A 22469-nucleotide genomic window follows, 5' to 3' on the forward strand; every position below is an offset into this window, starting at 1 on the left:
CAGCCTCCATCCCTTGTCCCCATCAGCCCAAAGAACATCAGCCCCACCACGGTGTCCTACCCCCATCCTTGGTCCCCCCAGGGCCACCAGCCTCCACCCCAGGTCCCTACCGCCCCCGTCCCCCATCATCCCAAGGAACACCAGCCCCACCAGCGTCCCACCACCGCCCCAGTCCCTACCCTTCGTCCCCGTCCCTGTCACCCTCAGAGCCACCTCCCCCCCCCCAGCCCCAGACCTCAAAAAACTCCAGGAGACAGCAAGGAACCGAGGGAGCCCAAATGGGATGAATCTGCCTGAAAACACCCCAAAAAAGGCAACGTTTTTCACCTGCCAGGGCTGACACTTTCCCTCCCCCTTTAATCTGCCTTTAAGTGCAGCTGAGAGCTTTTATCCCTTAATCGTCCTCCGGCAGGGAAATAATAAGGGGGGGAAAAAAAAAAGAAAAGAAAGGAAAAGAAAAGACAAGAAAAAAGGTGGGGGGGGAAGATGAGAAAAAAAGGAAAAACGTAAGAAAAAAAAGAAAAAAAAACTTATTTACTGGGAAGGGAAGAGGAGGGAGAGGGGGGAAGGCTGCTGAGGTACTGGTGGGGCTTGGGGAGATTGTAGGGGGGGAGAAATGTGGGCAGGGGGGCTTTTTGGCCGGATCCTGCCTGCCCCGAGCCCGTCTTCGCCGAAAACGGGCCCCTTCGCAATTTTTCTGGCTTTTTCTCCCCTTTTTTCCTGTTTTTTTTTCTGGCTTTCTGGGGGACCCCCAGTCACAGCGAAGCATCTTCACGCCGCACCACCCAGAGACCCTCTGCAACAGCACCGAAAAGGGAAGACCTGGCCCATTTTTTTTTTGGTTTTTTTTTGGTTTTTTGTTTTTTTTTTTAATTTTAAATTTTGAAATGTTTTAAGCGTAAACGGGCTGCCGCCGTGGCTATGGTTACCGCGTCTTCCCTTCCCCGGCTTTTATTGCTCTGCCGTTAAACCCAAATACAAATAAAAAGCTTTTGCGGCCGCTCCCAGCACCTTATTTTTAAATATTTGAATGGGAATGTGCATTTTTCCCCTGTCAAGAAATAATTCCTTCCCCCCCTCCCTCCCCCGCCCCGCCGCCACCTTCACGCCTGACGTTCCTCCGCCAGCAAAAGTGGCCAAATTTTGTCAAAACCCTAAAAATAAAATAAAAGATCGCGGGAAGGGATCGTCCCGGGCACCGACGCTGAGGTTTTGGGCAAGTCTATTGTATTATTATGATATTTTATCACATAATTAACCAGTATTAATTAAAAGCCCTGCACCAGGGGCAAGCCCTGGCAGAAGTAGGCTGAGCCCTGGCAAGAACTCATCACACCTCGCCGCATCGGCTGAAAACCAGACCTCGGCAATTAATAGTTTGTCTTAATTAACCCCTCCCTCCCGACGCTTCCCCAGCACTAACGAGGGGATGGCAATTGTCCTGGGGGGCGACAATGGGGGTGGGGTGGGGGTGGGGGTGGTGTTGGATTAAGATACCACCATGGCAACCCGCGGGCTGTTTTGGGGGGATCAGTGGGGGGAGAGGGTCGGGGGGGCAGAGCCGGCAGCGCTGGAGGGTTGGGGGGGGGTCGCGGGTCCTGCTGGGGACAGGCCCCATGGGACCATGGTTGGACACCTGTGGGACTTTACACAGACCCACGGGACCATGTCCAGCCCCATATAACCATTCCCAGCCCCACATGACCGTGCTCAGACCCCCAGCCCCATGCCCAGCCCCACAGGACAGCCCAGCCTCATAGGACCATGCTCAGCCCCACAGGGCCACATCCAGCGCCACAAGACCATGCCCAGACCCACAGGACCGTGCCCAGACCCGCACCCCCACACCCAATGAGACCCCACCGGCCTCACACCTCGCCCCACGCTGTGGGGTGCGAAGCAGCCGACGCGGGCGCAGCCGTGGGGCAGAGGAGCCACTACGGGACGCGGTGCCGGGGGTCAGGAGCGGGTCTGGCCGCCGGGGGCCGGGCTGGCGGGGGGCCATAGGCTCGGCGTGCGCAGCCCCACGGCCCCGGCCCCGTTCGCACGACCTCTCCCACCCCCAGCATCCTCCCAGCGGCCGCTGGCCCCGCCGGGCTGGGAACGGGCTGCCCGAGGGCTCGGCCGGCGGCGGGGGACGGGGTGAAGTCCCACCGTGGGGTGAGGAGATGGGGCCACTGCAGAGGGGCGACGTCCCCCCGGCGCCGGGGGGCACCGGCGATGGGGATGGGGCACCAGCGTGAGGCGTAGTGCACTGGTGTGGGGCACTGTGTGCTGGCGTGGGGCACCATATACTGGTGTGGGGCACCGTGCACCATCATGTGTCCCGAGGCACCAGTGTGGGTCACGATACCCCGGTGCGGGTCGCTGCACGCCGTGGGTCAGGGTACAGCAGGGTGAGTCACAACACACCTCTGTGGGTCACAACGGGCTGTCGTGAGTCACAGCACAGCAGCGTGGGTCGCGATACCCTGCTGTGGGTCTGGGGCGCGATACGCCGTCATACAGCAGCGTGGGTCACGATGCACCGCTGCGACCCACGGTTACACCCGGCCGGGTCGTGATACCGTGGTGTGGGTCACGTTGGTGTGGGTCACAGGCCACAACCCCCCCCCCGCAGCCCCCGACACGCATCGCCCTCACCCCGGCTGGGCAGCACAACCCTATACGAGACACCCGCGAACCCCCACCCCAGCGGGGGCCCCCGGAGGCCGCACTCTGTCCCTGTCCCCCCGCGGGGGTGAACGTCCCCAGGGCCGGTGGTGGCAGCTGCAGAGATTTATACTTTGGGGATTTTTTGTATTATCTTTTTTTTCCCTTGAATTATCATTATTTCTTCCTTCCCGGGCGCTGCCATAAATAACCACCCCCCCCCCCCACCAGACATCGTGTTCCTGCTCCGCCAGCAAACATTCCTCCCGCTGCCGGCCGTCACGGGCCACTGCCCCTGTCCCCAACAGTCCCCTGGGGCCGCGGGGGGGACACAAACACCCCTCAGCCCACCCCCCCCCCTTGATAAAAAATAACGGTTTTTTCTTATTACAAAATATCTTTTATTGTTAAAAGGCCGCGGCGCCGCTTTGGATGTGGGGGCGGCTGCCGGGATGCCACCGGGCTTGGGGACAGGGGTAGTGGCACATGCCCCCCGCCCCCCCCCCCCCCAGCCATCCCCGTGGGAAATGCGGGGAGAGAAGGGGACAGGGGACCCCATCGTCACTTTGGGGGCACCCAAACCCCGGGGGTGCTGTGGGCAGCGAGTGCGACCAGGGGAGGAGGAAGATGGGGGTCAGAGCCCCTCACCAGGGCGTCGGGGCGCGGCGGCGGCAGAGGAGGCGGCGGAAGGCCCTGCGGAAGTCCTGGTTGAAGACGGTGTAGATGACGGGGTTGAGGGAGCTGTTGCAGTACCCGATCCAGAAGAAGAACTGGAAGACGCCATCGGGGACCTTGCAGCGGTGGGGACAGAGCGCGCCCAGGCTGTAGAGGAAGAAGAAGGGGAACCAGCAGAGGACGAAGACGCCGATGACCACGGCCAAGACGAAGGTGAACCGTTTCTCCCGGTTGAGCTGAGTCTTCCTTCGCCACGGGTTCAGAGCCGGCGGCCCACGGGCCAGCACCACCCGCCCCGTCCCGGTGGCCAAGGTGTCCCTGGGGCGATCCCCGGCCGGCGGGGACGTCCCTGCCCGGGGGCTGGGGGACGCCGGGAGCTCCTCGGGGCTGAGCAGCGAGGTCCTGTCGGCTGGCGGGCAGGGCCCCGGGGGGTCCCTGGCGGTCAGGGGGGTGACGTTGGGTGGCCCCGAGCCCGGTTTGGTGTCAGCGGGGCGGGAGCGGCGCTTGGCGATCAGGTAGATGCGCAGGTAGACGAGGATCATGATGAGACACGGGGCAAAGAAGGAGCCGACGCTGGAGGAGAGGACGTACCAGGCCTCCTCGTTGAGCTTGCACTGCGGCCGCCCCCCCGCCGCCGCCTTCTTCTCCCCCTTGTAGATCAAGGGCGGGAGGGAGATGATGGCCGCGATGGTCCAGACGATGACGATGCTGCACTTGATGCGCCGCGGCGTCCGCTTGGCGTTGTACTCGATGGCGCGGGTGACTGACCAGTACCGGTCCAGGCTGATGGCGCAGAGGTGGACGATGGAGGAGGTGCAGAAGAGTACGTCCAAAGCCAGGTAGATCTCACACCACGTCTTCTCGAAGTACCAGTAGCCCAGCAGCTCGTTGGCCAAGGAGAAGGGGATGATGAGGGTGGCCACCAAAATGTCGGCGGCCGCCAGCGACACCAGGAAGAGGTTCTGGGGGGCCCGCAGCGAGCGGCTGCTCAGCACGGCCATGATCACCAGCACGTTGCCCGCGATGGTGAAGAGCACCAGGAAGGTGATGGCGGCGGCGATGGCGGCGGTGGCCTGCACCGAGTACCCGCCCTGGGGGCCCGCCATGGGTCCGGCCGCCGGCGCTCAGCGCTGCCCGGGGCTGCGGGGGGACGAGGCCGCGGGGTGCTGGGGGACGACGGTGTCCCCTCCCATGCTGCCTGCCCTGCCTGCGCCCTGCCTGCGCCCTGCCCCGCCGTCCCCGCTCCCGCTGCCCCCTTCCCGTCGGTGCCCGGTGCCCGGTGCCCGCCGCCCCCTCCCCGTCCCTGCCGGTGCCCGGTGTCCGTCGGTGCCGCCGGTCTCTGCGCTGCCGGGCGCCGCCTCCGCGGGGTTTTAAGCGGACGCGGGGGGTGTTGGGGGGGGGCTGAGCCACCGCCCCCGGGGCGGAACCGGGCGGCACCGTTGGGGGGGGGGGGGGAAACGGGCGGCGACGGGCTCCGCTCCGAGCTCCCCTCCGAGCTCCCCTGCCTCCCCGCCGCGGCTCCCGGCCCCGCATCCCCTCCCCGCTCCCCAAATCCCTCCCCGGCACCTCCATCCTCCCCCGGCACTCACATCCCCCCCCGACCCCCGCATCCCCTCCCCGCTCCCCACGTTCCCTTTCCTGGCACCCGCATCCCGCCCTCCCTGCGACCCCCCCCCCGGCTCCTTCCCCCGCACCAACCTCCCTCCCTGGTACCTGCATCCCTTTGCCGGCACCGACATCCTCCCCCCAGCACCCGCATCCCCCCCCCTCCTCTGGCACCCGCGTCCCTTCCCCAGCACCTCTGTTTCCCCCCGGCCCCCCCATCCCTCCCTGGTACCCGCGTCCCTTCCCCGGCACCCGCATCCTCCCCGACCTCCACATCCCTCCCTGGTACCTGCATCCCCTCCCCGGCACCCACCTCCCTCCCTCCCTCCCTGGGACCCCCCTTCCCTCCCTGGGACCCACATCCGCCTCTGGTTCGGGTGCCCCTGCCCTGGCACCTCCATCCCCTCTCCAGCACCCACATCCCCCCAGACCTCCACGTCCCTCCCCGTGTCCTCCCTGGCACCCCCATCCCTCCCTCCCTCCCTCAGCACCCCCATCCTTCCCAGTACTCACATCCCTACCCCACACCCCCATCCCTCCCAGCACCCACATCCCCCCCACAGTACCCGTGTCCCCCCCAGCACCTCATCCCTCCCCAGATCCCCGTCCCCGCTCCCCGTTTCACCACCTCCCCGCGCCCCTCATCCCCCCACATCACCCCCACGGTGCTTTTCAGCCCCGTCTCCCCCCCTCCTCCAGCCGACTCACAGAGGGATTCAGGATTAGGAGAGAAAAAAAAACCCAACACCAGGCTCCTTTTTGCCCATTTATTAGTTTGTTGGGTTTTTTTTCAGCTGGGGGACGCATTTTCCACCCCGCTGCTGGGAAAGCAATCGCCGTTCCAGGAGGATAACAGCACCCGGCAGCTGTCGGCGACGAACCGCTCCGTTATCCCACCGGCTCCCCACCTCTCCTGTTCAAACACACCTTTTTATCTCCAGATCCAGGTGCTTTGTCCCCCACACACACTATTTTGTGGGCTGAAGATGCTTTAGGATCATTTGTAAGCCCCTACTGGAGGCTGGCGTCAGGCACGGAGCACCCGCTGCTGCTCCCAGCTTGTCCCTGGGCGGCGATTCGGATTTCACCAAGGGGGAAACTGAGGCAGGGAGGGCCGGGAAGGAGGGAGCCTGTTGGGAAACGGCACCTCGGGAACCTGCGAGCCAAAGCCTGGTCTCCTCTAAACCCAGGTTTCCCTGATCCCAAGCAGCTGCTCCCGCAGAGGCGGAGGCTGGCAGGGATTTTTCCTCCCCTTCTCAGTGCTCCCGGCGCCGCGCGGCAGGATCCCACCCTGGTTTCTCTCCTCTGGAGCAGGTTTTCCACCACTGAGCCCCAAATCGGCCTCCCAGGGGCCGGGCAGACCCTGCTTCGCCCTTCCCCACTCTCCCCCACCAGCACAAACCCCCCCCTTCACCCAGCCGCACAAACCAGATCCAAATCCAAGGCCAAAAGTCATCGCTAACACCGGGAAAAGCACTTTTTCCTCCCTTTAATGACCTATTTAGGTGCTGCCGCACCACTAGTGCCCCGGGGGAGTTCAGGGGGGGCTCCCCAAACCTGCCCTGCCCCAGCTTTGTTGGCGGGGACGATGACGACTCTGCTCATGCTCTTACCCCGCACCGAGGTGCTGCAGCCCGAAGCCAGGGGTTTTACACCCTCCCGGCTGCCGACGGAGCCATGATTCCATTTGGGAGCCCCGTCACTGAGCTCCAGCTCCGCCTGGAGCATCACTAACCTTTCCTGTCCGGGGTAAAGGCAGACAGGGCCACGGATTCGAGAGAGACAGACGGACCAGCCCAAGCCTGAGGTCTGCAGCTCAAAAAACCCACGTTTGCCTCCTCCGCTCCATAGGATTCTTGCCTGGAGAGGGGTGAATCCCACGGATCGCTCCCGCAGCACCCAGCAGTGCCGGCACCGCAGGGAAGGACCAGGACAACTTTTCTGGGGATTTAGGGCAAAAAAAAAAATCTACCCTCGGCGGCATCCCAGGCTCCAAACCACTCTCAGCTCAGTCCCAGACCCTTCTCAGGGCAGCGGCCACCTCCCATCGCTCTCTGGCTACCACCTCGGCCTTGACGGCCCTTCCCGGGCGTTCCCTGGGAGCCGAGCGGCAAGCGGAGCTCCCCGCAGCACGTCTCCCTCCCCGTCAGATCAGCCGGGCTTCTCCTTCCAGCTCAACCCGCGGGTCGCAAACACCAGTGAAGTCCATCTCGTCGCCAGGGGCAGGGGACGGGCGCAGGAGGCCGTCGGCCGCAGGGCCACGGTTCACGTAGGCCTCCAGGGACTTCAGGAGTTGCTTCGGCTTCTTTTTGGCAGAGAACTCCAGCTCTGGAGAGGTCAGAGGGAAACGTGTGAGGACAGAGAGCAAGGCGGGGACGGCGTCGGGGACGCAGCGCGCTCCCAGGATAAGGTTTCGACCTGTGTATTATTTCTGGTAAAATCCCCTTGGGAAAGGGCACGATTACGTTTTGCTTGGGATGAAAGAGCGCAAAGAGCTCCTCACCGAACCCCCCGGCATCGGCCAGAGCTCCCCGTGATCCCACCGGGAGGGAAAGCCCAGGGAAGGGGGATGAAAGCAGAGCCCGACGGCGACAGCTGGACCCCGCTTTCAGAGGGAGCCATTAGCGCGGCGCGGCGAGCGGCTCTGCTGACATCAGTCTCCCCTGGAGTAAATAACCCGGCTGGGCAATTTAGTGCTCGCTGAGAAAAGCGACTCCGCTTACACCCTGTGCTACAAACAGGGCTTACGCAACCGCACGGGGCAGCCAGAAACGTCCCTGTTTGTCACCCACCTCGAGCCACCGGGACACGGCAGCCCGCTGGACTCACCGGGTGCTTCCACGGGTGCTCGTTTTTAAGATTTGAGATGCAAAACGGTGGAAAAAAAAACCTGCCCCGCACGGCACTTGGATCGTTGAAAGTCTTGGTGCGAAGGTTAAACGATGAACGATTGGGGCTTTCTGGGCGTTAAGCCCTTGGGGTTGGGCTCAGCAGGAGATGGATGGGCTGAGAACACACCAGATTTCTCCTCTGGGCCTGGGGTTATTGTCCTCGGCTGGGAAAGGAAGGGAAAGCGCGGGGAAACAAACCCTTGAGGAGGAAACCGGAGTCAGCGATGGTCTTGTGCTGCCACTTCCAGAGGCGGTAGAGCTGCAGGAAGGCCGCCGCGTACAGGTCGTTCAGCACGGCGATGACCTGCTGCCGGCGGTTGCACTCCCTGGAAGGGGCAGAGACGGGCTCAGCTGCCGGGGAGCGACCCCCACTCCAGGGAACCAGCCGTGGACTCCGTTTGAGACCCCAAACCCACCAGAATTTCATCCAGCCCAGCTCCAGGGCTGTCGGTCGCTCCGGATCTCACCTGGAGAGACATTCCTCCCTCAGGGCCTGGATGACGATGCGGGTGATGTTCACGGACATGATGCAGAAGGGGAAATTCTGCAAGAGACCGAGCGTCACGGCAGCCTGGACACCACCTCCCGCCTTGTTACTCTGCATCCCTGCAGCCCCGAACCCGGGGGGTCCACATGGCAGGATAACGGTACTACGGATACGGGCTTAGCGGGGCACGGTGGGTCAAGCTGAGCTTATATGTAGGCTTAAACCCGACCACATCCAGGAGTAAAATGCCAAATTTCAGGAGAAAGGCTCCGCTCACTCCCGTTTTCACACTGCACTGCCCTTCACCCGCTTCTCCGGCCCTTTTAACCTGCACAAATTCCACCTCCAACCCAGGATCCTAGTAGCAAATCCCTGATCTCCATCAGGACGCTAAAAACCTCATTCCCAGCACAAAGCCAACGCCTGGAGTTTGGTTCCGACCTTTGAGCAGCTCTTTGGGGACCGCCTTCCTCCCTTCCCCAGCGCGAGGGGGATCAAGCAGCGAAAGAAAAATCAAGCCCTTATGCTGAAGGGAAGTTTTTCGTGCTTCCCTTTCCCCGAGCAGGGGAACCACTGCAGGGAGCAAGCGAAGAAGCGGGAAGGACGTGCCTGGGTTTCATGCCGGGATAGCTTGAAAATCTCGTGAGCTAGTGGCAGCGTCTGAGCGTCCATGACGAAGTAGAGCAACTGCATCAGGCCCAGCATCCCCGTCCCGCGCAGGTCAGTCCCGGGATCCGCACCTGGAAGGGCGGAACAGCCCGGTGAAGCGAGGGACAGCCCAGAGCTTCTCTCCGGTCACCTCTGCGCTTCCACGGGCTGCTTATACCCTGTCACCGCATTTCAAGAGCGGAGGAACCCCAGGAAGCCACATCCTGAGGGAAAGCTTTTGGGGAACTTCCCTAAGCGGAGCCAAATGGGTGCTGTAGCCTCTTTCATGCGTATATTAACGAGCCCTCGCTCTCCTCCCCGCGCACCCATTCCCACACCTTCTCCAGGGATGGGCCGGGGCAATCCCCAGCACAAGTACAGGTTGGGCCGAGAACGGCTGGAGAGCGGCCCTGAGGGGAAGGACTTGGGGGTGTTGGTGGGCAAGAAGCTCAACACGAGCCGGCAACGTGTGCTGGCAGCCCAGAAACCCCCCCCGCAGCCTGGGCTGCGTCCCCAGCAGCGTGGGCAGGGGGGTGAGGGGGGGATTCTGCCCCTCTCCTCCGCTCGGGGGAGACCCCTCTGCAGCGCTGCCTCCAGTGCTGGGGACATCGGGAGGACACGGAGCTGTTGGAGCGGGGCCAGAGGAGGCCCTGGAGATGCTGGGAGGGCTGGAGCCCCTCTGCTGTGGGGACAGGCTGAGAGAGCTGGGGGGGTTCAGCCTGGAGAAGAGAAGGCTCCGGGGAGACCTTGGAGCCCCTTCCAGTCCCTCAAGGGGCTCCAGGAAAGCTGGGGAGGGACTCTGGAGCAGGGAGGGGAGCCATGGGACGAGGGGGAAGGGTTTTACACTGACAGAGGGGAGATTTAATTAGATATTAGGAGGAAATTGTTTGCTGTGAGGGTGGTGAGCCCCTGGCCCAGGTTGCCCAGAGCAGCTGTGGCTGCCCCATCCCTGGAGGGGTTCAAGGCCAGGTTGGCCGGGGCTTGGTGCAACCTGGGCTGGTGGGAGGTGTCCCTGCCCAGGGCAGGGGGTGCCACTGGGTGGCCTTTAAGGTCCCTTCCAACTCGAACCATTCTGTGATTTTATGAATGAGTAGTTTTAAGTTCTACCCACCCCGGGGCACATTTCGCTGCTAAACTAACACTTAAAACCAGTCGTGTACGCGTCAGGATGGAGGAGCGGGAGCCATTCCCCTCCTGTCAAGGGTTTTAGGCTTTATTAAAACCCGGCCTATTTAACTCACAAGTCAACCAGCCTGAAAACTCCTGTGCGGCCGCTCGTGACAGCTTTAATCACGCTGTTTTTCTCCCACAGCCGAGGCTGAAAGCAACCTGCGACGCAACCTTAGTGACAGAGCCCTGACCTGCGCTTCGTTAATAAACGAAGATTATAAACATCTCCAGAGACGGCTCATTAGCCGCAGAGATTGCTTGCTAATGAAGAGCATTAATGGCCTGGGCAAAGTGGTTACGCTGCGCCAGCTGGACACGGGCAACCGTGGCAGCAGGTATTGGTGTTGTCTGGCCAGCCAGTCCAGATGTTGCACTGGTCGTGACATCTGGCTAGGGCAGCGACAGATCTGCTGCAACACCAGGGCTCAGGATCGGGGCCAGTTCTGTAACATCGGAATCGACGATCAGGGTGAGGGGCTCAGGCGCACCCTCGGTGAGTCTGCAGGCCCCACCAAGTTGAGGGGGGCGAGTGTTGATCTGAGGCCCCACCTCAAACATCGTGTTCAATTTTGGGCTCGCCACTCCAACACAGACATCGAGGCGCTGGAGCGTGTCCAGAGAAGGGCAACGGAGCTGGTGAGGGGTCGGGAGCACGAGTCTGGTGAGAAGTGGCTGAGGGAGCTGAATAGGACAAGAGGGGACGGCCCCAAGTTGCGCCAGGGGAAGGTTAGATTGGATATTAGGGAAACATTCCTCATGGAAAGGGTTGTCACGCATTGGAAGAGGCTGCCCAGGGGAGTGGTGGAGTTGCCATCCCTGGAGGGATTTAAAAGGCGGGCAGACGCGGCGCTGAGGGACGTGGGTTAGTGGCGGGCTTGGCAGCGCTGCGTTAACGGTTGGAGTCAATGATCTTAAGGGTCTTTTCCAGCCTCAATGACTCTATGAAACAGCAGCGGCTATGTGGCGGGAGAGGGAATGAGGACCAAACCCTTTGCGCTGCCTCTGGATCCCACCTCCGGAGCAGGGAATGGGACCAGCAGGATCCCTCTTGGCAAAGGTTTGCCCCAGAGGTCTCTCTCCCCCTGCCCTACCTTGAAAGCCGAGCTCTTCCCAATGCGCCCCGTAGCGTGGGCAGCCCAGCCTGGAGCGGGTCAGCTTCTTGTAAATGGTCTGCAGGATTCTCATGTGCACCCTCTCGTTATCATCCAAACCACCTGGGGGAGAGAAAACACCCCTCAGCATCCCCGCCCCGCTGGCCTCAAGCGCCAGCACAGAGACACGGTGGGGGAAGAAGCCACCACCCACTGCACAGTAAAGCCAGAGTCTGGCTGGAATGGAATCCCGCAGCCGAGAATGGCTTATGGTGACAAGGAGAATGTCCTGGCTGCATTTATCCTGCTGGGGGGAAGGGAAAGAGAGGAAAATCTCTTAGAGGTGCAGAAACAAAAATAATACAACCGCATGTTGCACGAGCGTGGGGGTAATTAGTAATTCTAGCATCACATGAAGTTTTGCTGGCTGAAGTAGCGCTGGCTGGGGAACCACCACCAAAGCCAGGCAAGGACTTTCCATGTGTTCAGCGTGTGCAATCCACCACAGGACAGCCAGACATGACACACACCGCGCCAAGGCACCGGGAGGACTCAGGTCTTGTTTGTTTTGGTCACAAAACAAGGAGCGGGAAGGGCTGCGGGGCCGTGGAGCACCCACCTGGTGCCATGTCAAGGTGTACACGTGGAACACCTACTGTGGCACCACAGGGAGGTATGGGGAAATCCATCGCTCCTCCCCAAAAGTGAGCACGTCTGCAGCAAAGGAGATGGTGACACATCCTCTGAGATAAGTGGCTGCCATGGGACAAAGGGGCAGAGACCCCACTACAGCCCTGGCCCGCCTCGAGTTGCTTGCCACGAAGCTGTGACGATAAAGGTGATGCTGGCCAGGCCAGTGGCTCGCACGGAGGGGAACACTCACACTGCGCCATGGCCAGAGCCAGCTCCCGCTCTCCCTGCAGTTGCGGCTGGAGCCGGGGAGGGCCGAAGAGGAAGTGAACCAGAGCAGCCAGGCCTTGCCTGCGCACCGTCGCCTGGACCTTCTTCTGTAGAGGAGAAAACACGCAAAGACACGGTGAGGGCCAGTCCCTCCGGCAATCGGGCAGAGGAAAAACCCACGGGCGAGCCAGGAGGGACAGAATCACACAAAGAGCCAAGCTGAGGGAAGGTGGAAGGGAAAGAGGGGAGTGCCGTGCTTCTCCCGCCTCACCTACTTACTAAAACTACCCCCCGAGAGAGGGCCAGAGCGCAGGGCCCTGCCCGTACCCTGCACTCGGAGAGGTCGGCTGTCTGGAAGTACTGCAGTGCTTCATTGAAGGAGATCGGGGGTGCGGCACTGGCCAACGTCCCCCAGAGCCCTGCAGGGAGGCAGAGAATGGCGTTAGCCCCCCCCAGCACGAGGCCTTGTCCCTCTGCTCCGGCTTCCCGGAGCCAAAACGAGTTCCCACCTCAGGCCAGAACGGCCATTCTGGTGCAGGGAGCTCGCTCCCAGCTTCCATCAGGGCAGGAAGGCGAAGACCTGGGGAGCTGGGGGAAGGCAGCGGGTTTCCTGCCCCCTCCCTCTCCCTCCAGACCTTCAGCACTTTCCCCAGCTCTCCCCCCACAAAAAAAAATGCCCCCCAGCTGCATGGCCCCCTGCTCCTGCTCTCTGGGCCGTACCTGACTGGATCTCTTCCACAGCCTCCCATTCCTCCTGGGCTCGCCGCAGCTCCTCACTGATCTCTGCCAAAAGAAAGGCACACTGGAGGTTAGGGCTGGCTGGGAGACCTGGAGGGGTGTGGAGGGCTCTTCGCTCCCTTCCCCTCAGGACAAGTCAGGGCAGGATTTGCCCTTCTGTAGGGAAAATCCCTGACTGGAGCATCCCTGAGACCCCGCGAGGTTCCTCCTTGGCAAGCGTGGGACAAAGCAAGGCAAAGGCTTCGCCAGGCCGGAGCCTGGAAGCTTTGTCCGTGAGACCAACGCTGAGTTCCCCGGGCTCCCTTCGAGCTCCCCGGGCGTTTCCCCACCGGGAGACACCGGGATCAATAGGAGGGACGCAGAGAAAAGCTCACCAGCGCCCGCCGGCTGCCCCGCTTCCCGCACCAGAGCCTGCAGGAGGCCGTTCTGCCTCAGAGCCGAGATCTGAGCGGGGACAGAGAGAGACACAGCCATCAGTCCCCCGAAGAGACCCCAAAACCCAACGGCTCCGCAGGGCGGGGACCCCAAAACCCCGAGCTCTTCCCTCAGGGAGCCACCCCCCTCCTCTGCCCGGGCCCGGGCGGGCGGGCGAGCGGCTCAGCCCGCTCGGGAGGGGCAGGGCGCGGGCCGGACACGCACGGGGCGGGACTTGCCGGGCGGGGGGAATCGCTGCCGCTCCTCGCGCCGCTCCGAGCCCCCGGCGCCTCCGCTCATGCCCTGCGGGGAAGAACGCGGCCTCCCCGCCCCCCACCGGCGGGGGCCGCGGCGGAACCTCAGGCGGCGGGGCCGGGTGGCCCCGGGGGGGGGAAGACACCCCTCAGGGTCTCCCCGCGGCCCCCGGTACCCCGCCATCAACCCCCGCCGCCCTCTCACCCCGCGCCCACCGGAAGCGGCGGCGAGACCTCCCCGCCCGCCCGTCGCCGCCGGCTCCGCAGTGCGCAGGCGCGGCCGCGGTGCACGCCGGGAGATGTAGTCCGCCCCCCTCCCGCACGGCACTACAGCGCCCGGCATGCACCGCGGGGGAGGACGGCGGCGCGGGAGGGTCAAACGACGCGTAACGCAGTCGGGGCGGGCAGCGGGGACAGTGCCCGGTACCTGCTCCCAGTGCCGGCTCCCAGTGTCCACCATCAACTCCCAGCGCTCCGTACCAGCTCCCAGCGCCACTTCCCAGGGGCCGGTACCGGTTCCCAGTGCTCGGTGCCAGCTCCCAGTGCCCAGTGCCAGCTCCCAGTGCCCAGTGCCAGTTCCCAGTGCCCTCTGTCACCTCCCAGTACTCCATACCAGCTCCCAGTGCCGGCTCCCAGTGCTCCTCATCACCTCACAGTGCTCCATACCAGTCCCCACTGCCCAGTGTCACCTCCCAGTGCTCGGTGCCAGCTCCCAGTGCCAAGTGCCAGATCCCAGTGCCCTCTGTCACCTCCCAGTACTCCATACTAGCTCCCAGTGCCGGCTCCCAGTGTCCACCATCAACTCCCAGCGCTCCATACCAGCTCCCAGCGCCACCTCCCAGGGGCCGGTACCGGTTCCCAGTGCTCGGTGCCAGCTCCCAGTGCCCGGTGCCAGCTCCCAGTGCCCTCTGTCACCTCCCAGTACTCCATACCAGCTCCCAGTGCCGGCTCCCAGTGCTCCATACCAGTTCCCACTGCCCAGTGTCCCCTCCCAGTGCTCGGTGCCAGCTCCCAGCGCCCGGTGCCATCTCCCAGTACCCGATGTCACCCGCCAGTGTCATCTCCCAGCGCTCCGTGTCACCTCCAGGTGTCATCTCCCAGTGCCTCGTGTCATCTCCCAGTAGCCGGTGTCACCTCCCAGTGGCCGGTACCAGCTTCCAGTAGCAGCTCTCAGCGCCCAGTAGCGGTTCCCGGTGCTCGGTACCAACCCCCAGCGCCCAGTGCCGGCCCCCAGCCCCGGTGTCCCCCCGTGTCCCTCCCAGGCCCGCTCCCGCCCCCCCGGTGCCGCCCGTTCGGGCGGGGCGGAGCGGAGCCGCTGGTCGGCACCGGCAGTCGGGCTGGGCGCCATGTGGCTGTATGAGCTGCTATTCCTCCTCCTCCTTCTCCTCCTCGTCCTCCTTCTCCTCCTCCTCCTCCTCCTGCTCCGGCTGCTGCGGGTCGCGGGGGGCGGCCCCAGCCCCTTCGCCGCCGACGCCCGTCGCCCCCCGGCCCCGCTGGTCACCGACAAGGCTGCCCGCAGGACGGTCGTCAAGACAGGTACGGGGCTCTGCCCCCCCGGGAGCCCCCCGCCCCTGCCCCCGCCGGGGGGACATCGCCCACCGGGGTGGCATTAACCCCCCCCCGGGTGGCATCGCCCAGCGCGGTGGCATCACTCGCTGGCACAGCATCTCCCCCCGGCGTGGCGTCGCCCGGTGAGGTGGCATCACCCCCCGGGGCGGCATCTCCCCCAAGAACAGCATCCCCCCCGGGGCTGTAGGACCCCCCGATTGGCATCACCTCCCCGGTGTGGCACTGCCTGGTGAGGTGGCAGCACCCCCTGGAGCGGCATTAACCCCCTGGGGGTGGCATTGCCCCCGGGGCTGTATGAACCCCCCAGGGTGGCATCACCCCCGGGGTGGCGTCTTCCCCTGGTGTGGCATCGCCCAGCGAGGTGGCATCACCTCCTGGGGCAGCGTCACCCCCCAGGGTGGCATCACACCCCCCTGCAAGGTTTCAGGGTCACCGCAGGTACCATGCGCCCGCTCGGGGGGTGCCCCATGCCCCCCGCTGAGGATGCCCTCCCCTTCCCCCCCCCTTTCTCCAGTTTTCTCAGCAGACAAAGTCCCCGCGGGGCTGGACGCCATCGTGGTGGGCAGCGGCATTGGGGGCCTGGCGGCCGCAGCGCTGCTGGCCAAGGCGGGCAAGCGGGTGCTGGTGCTGGAGCAGCATGGCAAGCTGGGGGGCTGCTGCCACACCTTCACCGAGAAGGGCTTTGAGTTCGACACCGGTACGGCCCCCTCCACCTTTGGGCTCCCGAATCCCCCCTGAGATCCTTGGGGGGGGGGCTCAGCTGCAGGGTGGGGGGATCTGGGGGGTGCCCGTGGTGGGAATCGCCCCCAAAACACCGGCGGGGACCTGGCGTGGGCGTCCACAGCACCCGCCCCGCGTTATACAAGCGCTTTTTCTGCATGATATCACACAGCCTCCCTCGCCCCAAATCCTCCTGCCAAAGGATGAGGTGCTGTCTTGGAAAAACACCAAAGCCCTGTAAAATTCCCCCTAATCCAGCTCAGATCCAATGAAATTCTCTGTACCCATCTCAGCCCCTACAGAATTCCGTGTTCGGGGGATGTCACCTCAGGGCATGTTTCCCTCAGCAAACTCCGTCCAGCAAGACAAAGTCCAGCTCTGTCCGTCCCTTCATCCCTTGAGCTGGGCACGATTAATTATTGACACGATGGAGAAAGGCAAAACATCAATGTGTAACAAAATTCCCAAAAGCTCCTTAAAATCCCGGCAGCAGGCGCTTGGTTTTCCCTTTGCCCCGGGAAGGGCGGGGAGGGGGGGTGTGGATGTTTCTCAGCTTTTCCCTTTCCCCTCCACACGGGGGGTCCTGCGCATCCCAGGGGTACGCGATGGGGTGTAAAAATAAAGGGAAGAAACCCCCCAAATAAACATGGAGTCTTTCTTGCAGGTATTCACTATGTGGGGCAGATGCAGGAGGGCTCCGTCATGCGTTTCGTGGTGGATCAGCTGACGGAAGGGCAGCTGCAGTGGGCTCGGCTGCCGGCCGCCTACGACACCGTGGTTTTGGGGGAGCCCGGCCGCGGCAGGACCTACCGCATCTATGGCGGGGAGAAGGAATATTTCCGAGCCTTGAAGGAGCAGTTTCCCGGCGAGGAGGCCGCGATTGATGAGTTCGAGCGGCTGGTGAAGGTAGAGGAGGCTTCGCCTTCGCCCCCCCGGGATTAATTTTTTTATGGCTCTGGCCCCTCCGCAGGGAGGGAAAACTCCCCGCCCCGACACCCGGACACTGGGCGACTGCAAGGAATAACGGCCTTGCACAACCCGCACCAAAAGTGGTGGGAAACACGTCAAAAAAATCTCCCTTTTCGGCCTCAAAAAAACGCCGTCGCACCCGGAGCTTTAACCCCGCTTCCCAGCGGATGCTCCTGGATGTGCTGGGGAGCCCCGACATCCCCCCCCCAGGTGCCGGGGGATGATGCTGTGGGACCTCCCAGCCGGTGGGGCGATCGCAATGATTATCAAACCGGGATAAATTAACATTTATTATGCAAAGATTGGGGGCCCCCACCAGAGGGGAGGGTTTTTCTTGGAGGGGGGGGGATGGGGTGGGGGCCAAGCCCTCCCCTTGCCCACGGCTCCCCAGGATGCGGCACTGAAGACGCTGCCACCCCTTTCCCGCTCCCCGGGAGTGAGTTTAAGGGGAAAAAAAGCTGCTTTCGACCATCTCTCGGGCCCACCCCGGGGCTGTCCGCCCTCCCGGCGGCGGGTGCTCACGGAGTGCGTCCCCCCCCGCAGAGCGTGGGCCGAGGGATGCTGCTGGTGGGGATCCTGAAGATGCTGCCGCGGGCGCTGGTCGCCGCGCTGTGCCGCTCGGGGCTCCTGCCCCGGCTCAGCGCCTTCTGCCGGTTGGCTTCCCGCAGCCTGAAGGAGGTGGTGGAAGGTCTCACCGCCGACCCCGAGCTCCGCGCCGTCTTCAGCTACATCTTCCCCACCTACGGTAAGTGGGCAGGAGCCTCCGGAGGTGGCGTTAAACCCTTTAGAGGCAAAAAAAAAAAATTAAACAACCACCCAAGAAAAGCCTTTATTCTCTCGCTTTCGTGGCTGTTGCGGGTTGGGGGCAAGGGAGGCGGTACACAGGGGTGCTCTGCCAGCACCCTCGGCCCCGGGCCAGTGGCCGCTTGTCCCCATGTCCCCCTTCATCCCTGTCCCTCCGCCTCCTTGGGCTCTGCGACGCGGCAGCATCGCTCCTACGCCAGGGAACGTCCCCCCTCGCTGGCACCCACCGCCCCGGCCCTGCCGTACCCCTCCCACCCGCCCCCAGGATTCACTCCCAGCCCCCACGACTCGCCCGGTGCAGCCCGAGTACCAAAGAGCTGCCGGGACCACCCACGCCCGGCATCCTCCCGGCTCCTCCGGGTACCGACGACCCTTCCGTCCTGCCTTACAGCACCGCATCCAGCCGAGGACAGGGCACTCCTTGTCCTAAAAACTTCAGGAAAAGCCACAAACGCACGTTTTGGCACAAACGGCCCCTTTTTTTTTTTCAGGTGTGGTCCCCTCCAAAGCCAGCTTCACCATGCACAGCATCCTGGTGAACCACTTCCTCCACGGCGCGTGGTACCCCAAAGGGGGAGCCGGGGAAATCGCCTTCCACACCATCCCCGTAATCCGGAAAACCGGAGGCAACGTGCTGGGAAAGGCACCGGTGCAGAGGATCCTGCTGGACTCGCAGGGCAAAGCCTGCGGTGAGCGCTGGCATGGGACGGGGCACACGCGGCTGCTCCCTGCCACCGCAGGGCTTTTCACGGGCGCCGTTCCTCCCCACCTCGCCTTTCCCTTCCAGGCGTGAGCGTCAAGAAAGGCCAAGATGTGGTGAACATCTTCGCTCCCGTCATCATTTCGGACGCCGGGATCTTCAACACATACGAACGGCTCCTGCCGGCGGAGGCGCAGGCACTGCCTGGTAAAACAGCGGCGTTGGGTTTCTTTGGGGCTACGGCATTAGTCCCCGCAAGCCACATCAGAAAGCGGCTCCTTTATAATTAATTATTTCTTAGACAAAACCCTGTCATTCGTTCCGTGGCATTCAGAACACCATCCCTGGCCATACATTTCTTCGCAGGGTTTTTAATCAAGCCTAAATTAATTTGCCAAACCCGACCATACCATTGGCAAAGCTGGGCCTTGCTGCTCGGTTTCCCTAAAAACCGCAGCGTAGTGCCCCAAAACTTGTGAAAGTTGGTGAAACATCTGCTTAGAGTTGGGTGTAGCGCTGCCACAAAATCTTCTTGCTGCTTTGGAAGGAGCATGGTTGGGTGGAAGTGGGCACGGTTGGGCGGGAAGGGGGATGCGGTTGGGTGGAAGCTTTCTGCGCAATGATACGGCCCTGGTCTACAACCACTCCACGTTTGCGGAGCAGGAGCACATTTGAATCCAAGGAGGTCATTAAATACAGCAAAAGCTCCAGCTGCGGGTCCCCTAAACCATCCCCTGTAGGAAATGGCAGCGTCGCTGCCTTCCTTACAGTCCGCAGGAGCTGCCGAACCACCCCCTGGGCGCACATGGGACGTTTTGGGATAAATTCCGTCATTCCGTGAAGTCCGTTTGACAAGTCAACAGGGGAGCAATGAAGATATGAGTGGGGCTGCTTCTGGGAGAAACCACTTCTCCATAGCTGAGGATCCCTGAAAATACTAATTTTCCCCTTCTTCCCTCCTTATTGCAGAGATCCAGTCTCAGCTTCGCATAGCGGCACACGGCGAAGGGAGTTTCACCGTCTTCGTGGGTCTTAACGGCTCAAGGGAAGAGCTGGGGCTGGAGGCCACCAACTACTTCATGTACCCAGGAAATGACCTGGATGAAATGTAGGTTTGGCTTCACCTTAGGTGTGCTTCGTTAAGCATAAAGAGATGAATTCCTGGGGGGTGACTCAGAAAATGCTCTTGGCTCTCCTCACTGCATGGGCATTCAGCCATAACAAATATTCAGGGAAAGGTTTTCACCCAAACCCACCTCAAAGCCTCGCATCTCTCTGCAGAGCGAATCGCTACCTGACCTCTTCCAGGGAAGAAGCCGCCAAGAACATCCCTCTCCTGTTTGTCACCTGCCCGTCGGCCAAGGACCCCACCTGGGAAATGAGGCATCCAGGTAATGGCTGAAGCCCAACCACGCGCGTTTGGGAGTGGCTTGAAAACTCCTGCTGGGGTTTGGTTTGTTTGATGACAGCAAATGGGGAGTTGCTCCTAAAATAGCCATGGTGAAAGCTGCTGAGCAGGTTGCTCGTGGAAAGCGGTCTTCAAGATAACTGGATGAAGGATACAGGACCACAAAGACCTGGGGACATCCCAGGTGTTTGCACGGGGAGGGTTGGGTTTGCGGCAGCGAAATGGTGGCGTGAAGGTGGGCAGAGGGACAATGGCCCCAACCTCGTCCTGCTGCAGGTAAATCCACAATGGCCATCGTGACCTTTGCCAAATACGAGTGGTTTGAGGAGTGGAAGGACAAGCAGGTCAATAAGCGGGGAGACGATTACGAGGAGTTGAAGAAGACCTTTGTAGACGCCATCATGCAGGCTGTCTTCAAGCTCTACCCTCGCATCGAGGACAGGGTGAGAAAACTCGGGGTTCAGGGGTCCTCCATCCTGCAAATGTAGGAGCTGGGTCTGGGTCTGCTTGACATGAAATCCAGGTGGGCAGCACGGCACCAGCCCATTGCCACTGGCCTCCTGACCATGCATGGTACAAGGCGGGGGGATGATGGAACCAGATGATCTTTAAGGTCCCTTCCAACCCGAACCATTCTGTGATTCTGTGATGGTCCTCAAGGACCATTCTGGGACTAAACTCGGCCAGAACCACCACCCAGGGGTCTGCAAGCAAACCCGTCCCCCAAGAAAATAGCTTTCTGGAGCACAAGGAGACCCCCCACAGCACCACGCCTAACCCACGCGGACCACGTTGTCCCCTTGTCCCCCCAGATCGAGTACATCTCCGGGGGAACGCCTCTCACCAACCAGCACTACATCGCCAGCCACAAGGGGGAGATCTATGGCATGGACCACAGCATCGCCCGCATGCAAGCCGAAGCCATCGCCACCATGAGGGCGCAGACGGCCATCCCCAACCTCTACCTGACAGGTACCACCACATTCTCAGATGAGGACACCTCTGGGCAAGCAGGGCATGGGGGGGAAAAACCTTCAGTCCTTCAATGAAACATGGGGACAAGCCACTGCTGGGCCACGGGGCGATGCGAGAGCTGCTGGAGCACGTCAAAACGCAGCTGCCTGGTCCCAACAGGAGGAGGAGGAGGGGCCTGTGCCTCTTCCAGCTCCTGGACATGGTTTCCCTGCCCAACACTGATTTATTGTAGCTGGGCAGGATGAGGCCCTTTCCCTGCTGGGGAGAAGGAAGGGTGCAAACAGGGAGGGGTTTTGTGGGTTCAAACCCAAGGGATGGCATGGGGGCGGCTGGAAGGTAGGGAGCATGTTTGGGATGGTGATGTGCAGAAGAGCATTGGTGGTCAGCTGGGGACGGAGAGCATGGTCTATTCAGGGGGGACCACGGCCGCCACCATCGTCGCCTCCCGCTCTCTTCCAGGGCAGGATGTGTGTGTAGGGGGCTTCATGGGAGCCCTGCAAGGAGCCCTCATCTGCACCAGCACTGTCCTCAAGCGCAATCTCTACGTTGACGTGGCGCAGCTGAAAAGGCGCACGGAGGCCACCAACTCTAAGAAGAGGGAGTAACGCTTGCCATCCCGCGGGCCAGGACCTCCCTTTCCCCCCAGCCCACCAGATCACCCCCGGTGCCCTCTTTTCAGCTGTCAATCGCCCATAGCGCATCCTCTCTAATGCAAAACCAAAGGATTACATCCCAGGAAGATGCCGTTCCTAATTTCCAGCCAGCTTGCCTTAGACATTACCCACTGAGAGCTCACCTGCTTCCACCGCAACGCCTGAGTAAAAGCCAGCGCTGATCCCTGACCGCCCTTTGGAGGCCAAACCCCTTCTCCCGGTGCCAGGAAGAGGGGCTCCAAGAGCTGCCACGTGCACAGTGGCCACGAGAGAAGTCAAGGCAACCCAAAAAAACCCAGGTCACACCAGAAGGCAAGACCCAACGTATTCTACCAGCGACACCCAAGGGTCACGATCCCCACCGGTGTCTGAGACCCGTGTGGGCCATCAGAAGAGCTTCAACCTTCCCCTGCAGCCCCCAGACCCGCTGGGTCAAGGGAGCAAGCCCCCCAGGGATGATTTTCCCCGTTGAGGTGGCAGCTTTGGTGCCCAGTTGGGCTCCTGAAGCTCCACGTGGGACTCGGCAGCCCCAGGGGCTACAGAGGTGGCACCTCCCTGAGATGAGACCACGCACGGGCTTGGCCAGGCAGCGTCGGGCAGGTTTGGCAAACCCCTGCCAGCCGCCGGACGGGCATCAGCTGCGTTTAAGCAAGGGGGAGTCATGCCAGCCCGAGCCCCATCGCCGCGTTTTAACGAAGGCGCCCGGGAGAGGCTCACGCGCACGGTCCTTTGGGAAGGAGCTGCTCCCGGTCACCGGGGTGGTGGGATAAGCAGGTGCTTCTGGCACGTCACAGCCAGGTGCGAAGGGTGGATTACCTTAAGCCAGGCTATTTAAGAGCAGGTGGATTCATTTAAGCAAAGCTACTTAAAAACAACGGTGCTTTGCCAGCTGTGGCAAAGTGCTTCTGAAGTCCTGCCTTGTAGTGGCCAGGCTGGTGTGCTCTGCCGCCGGTATTTCGGTGCTGCTCTACCCCTCTGCATCGCCCGGAGACATGCAACGGTGCAAACCCCGCTCCTTTGAGCAACAAAACAAGTCTAGCCTTTCTGTCTGCCGGGAAAAGCTCGGGAACCTGATCAAAGCCCCTCTCTGAATGGGAAGGGAAGCGCGTGAGACCAGGAATAAATGAAATAATAAGCAGTATCTCG

General features: G+C 62.1%; 3 protein-coding genes across 11 annotated transcripts; 1 reads left to right on the forward strand and 2 right to left on the reverse strand.

Annotated features, from left to right (window-relative positions):
• Positions 1-3187: 3187 nt before the first annotated feature.
• Positions 3188-4658, reverse strand: ADRA2B (adrenoceptor alpha 2B). The gene has a single exon (XM_063358621.1). The coding sequence runs from the start codon at positions 4431-4433 to the stop codon at positions 3297-3299; it is 1137 nt and encodes a 378-aa protein (XP_063214691.1). The 5' UTR covers positions 4434-4658; the 3' UTR covers positions 3188-3296.
• A 1042-nt stretch (positions 4659-5700) lies between these two features.
• Positions 5701-14740, reverse strand: ELMOD3 (ELMO domain containing 3). 9 transcript variants are annotated; one of them, XR_010073998.1, is made up of 12 exons: positions 13731-13883; positions 13497-13574; positions 13232-13301; positions 12840-12902; positions 12399-12538; positions 12103-12226; positions 11220-11342; positions 8920-9050; positions 8291-8367; positions 8022-8149; positions 6905-7260; positions 5701-6792 (listed from the first exon to the last, which is right to left on the reverse strand). XR_010073998.1 is itself a non-coding variant. In XM_063358532.1 (11 exons), exons 2-11 carry the CDS (start codon positions 13569-13571, stop codon positions 7079-7081), a joined length of 1113 nt encoding a protein of 370 aa, XP_063214602.1. In that variant the 5' UTR covers positions 13572-13574; positions 14607-14740; the 3' UTR covers positions 5701-7078. The 9 variants fall into 9 exon arrangements, 6 of the variants coding, with proteins under 6 accessions (XP_063214602.1, XP_063214601.1, XP_063214599.1 ...); XR_010073997.1 differs by having other exon boundaries at positions 5701-6062; positions 6668-7260; XM_063358532.1 differs by lacking the exon at positions 13731-13883 and adding an exon at positions 14607-14740 and having other exon boundaries at positions 5701-7260.
• RETSAT (retinol saturase) lies at positions 14722-22454 on the forward strand. Its single transcript, XM_063358525.1, has 11 exons — positions 14722-15061; positions 15609-15791; positions 16479-16720; positions 17327-17528; positions 18079-18276; positions 18375-18494; positions 19257-19395; positions 19569-19678; positions 19972-20138; positions 20508-20667; positions 21130-22454. Exons 1-11 carry the CDS (start codon positions 14872-14874, stop codon positions 21273-21275), a joined length of 1857 nt encoding a protein of 618 aa, XP_063214595.1. The 5' UTR covers positions 14722-14871; the 3' UTR covers positions 21276-22454.
• The last annotated feature ends 15 nt before the right edge of the window (positions 22455-22469 follow it).

This window comes from Chroicocephalus ridibundus, chromosome 23 (assembly GCF_963924245.1).
Source record: "Chroicocephalus ridibundus chromosome 23, bChrRid1.1, whole genome shotgun sequence".
In the NCBI taxonomy this organism is placed as follows: Eukaryota; Metazoa; Chordata; class Aves; order Charadriiformes; family Laridae; genus Chroicocephalus; species Chroicocephalus ridibundus.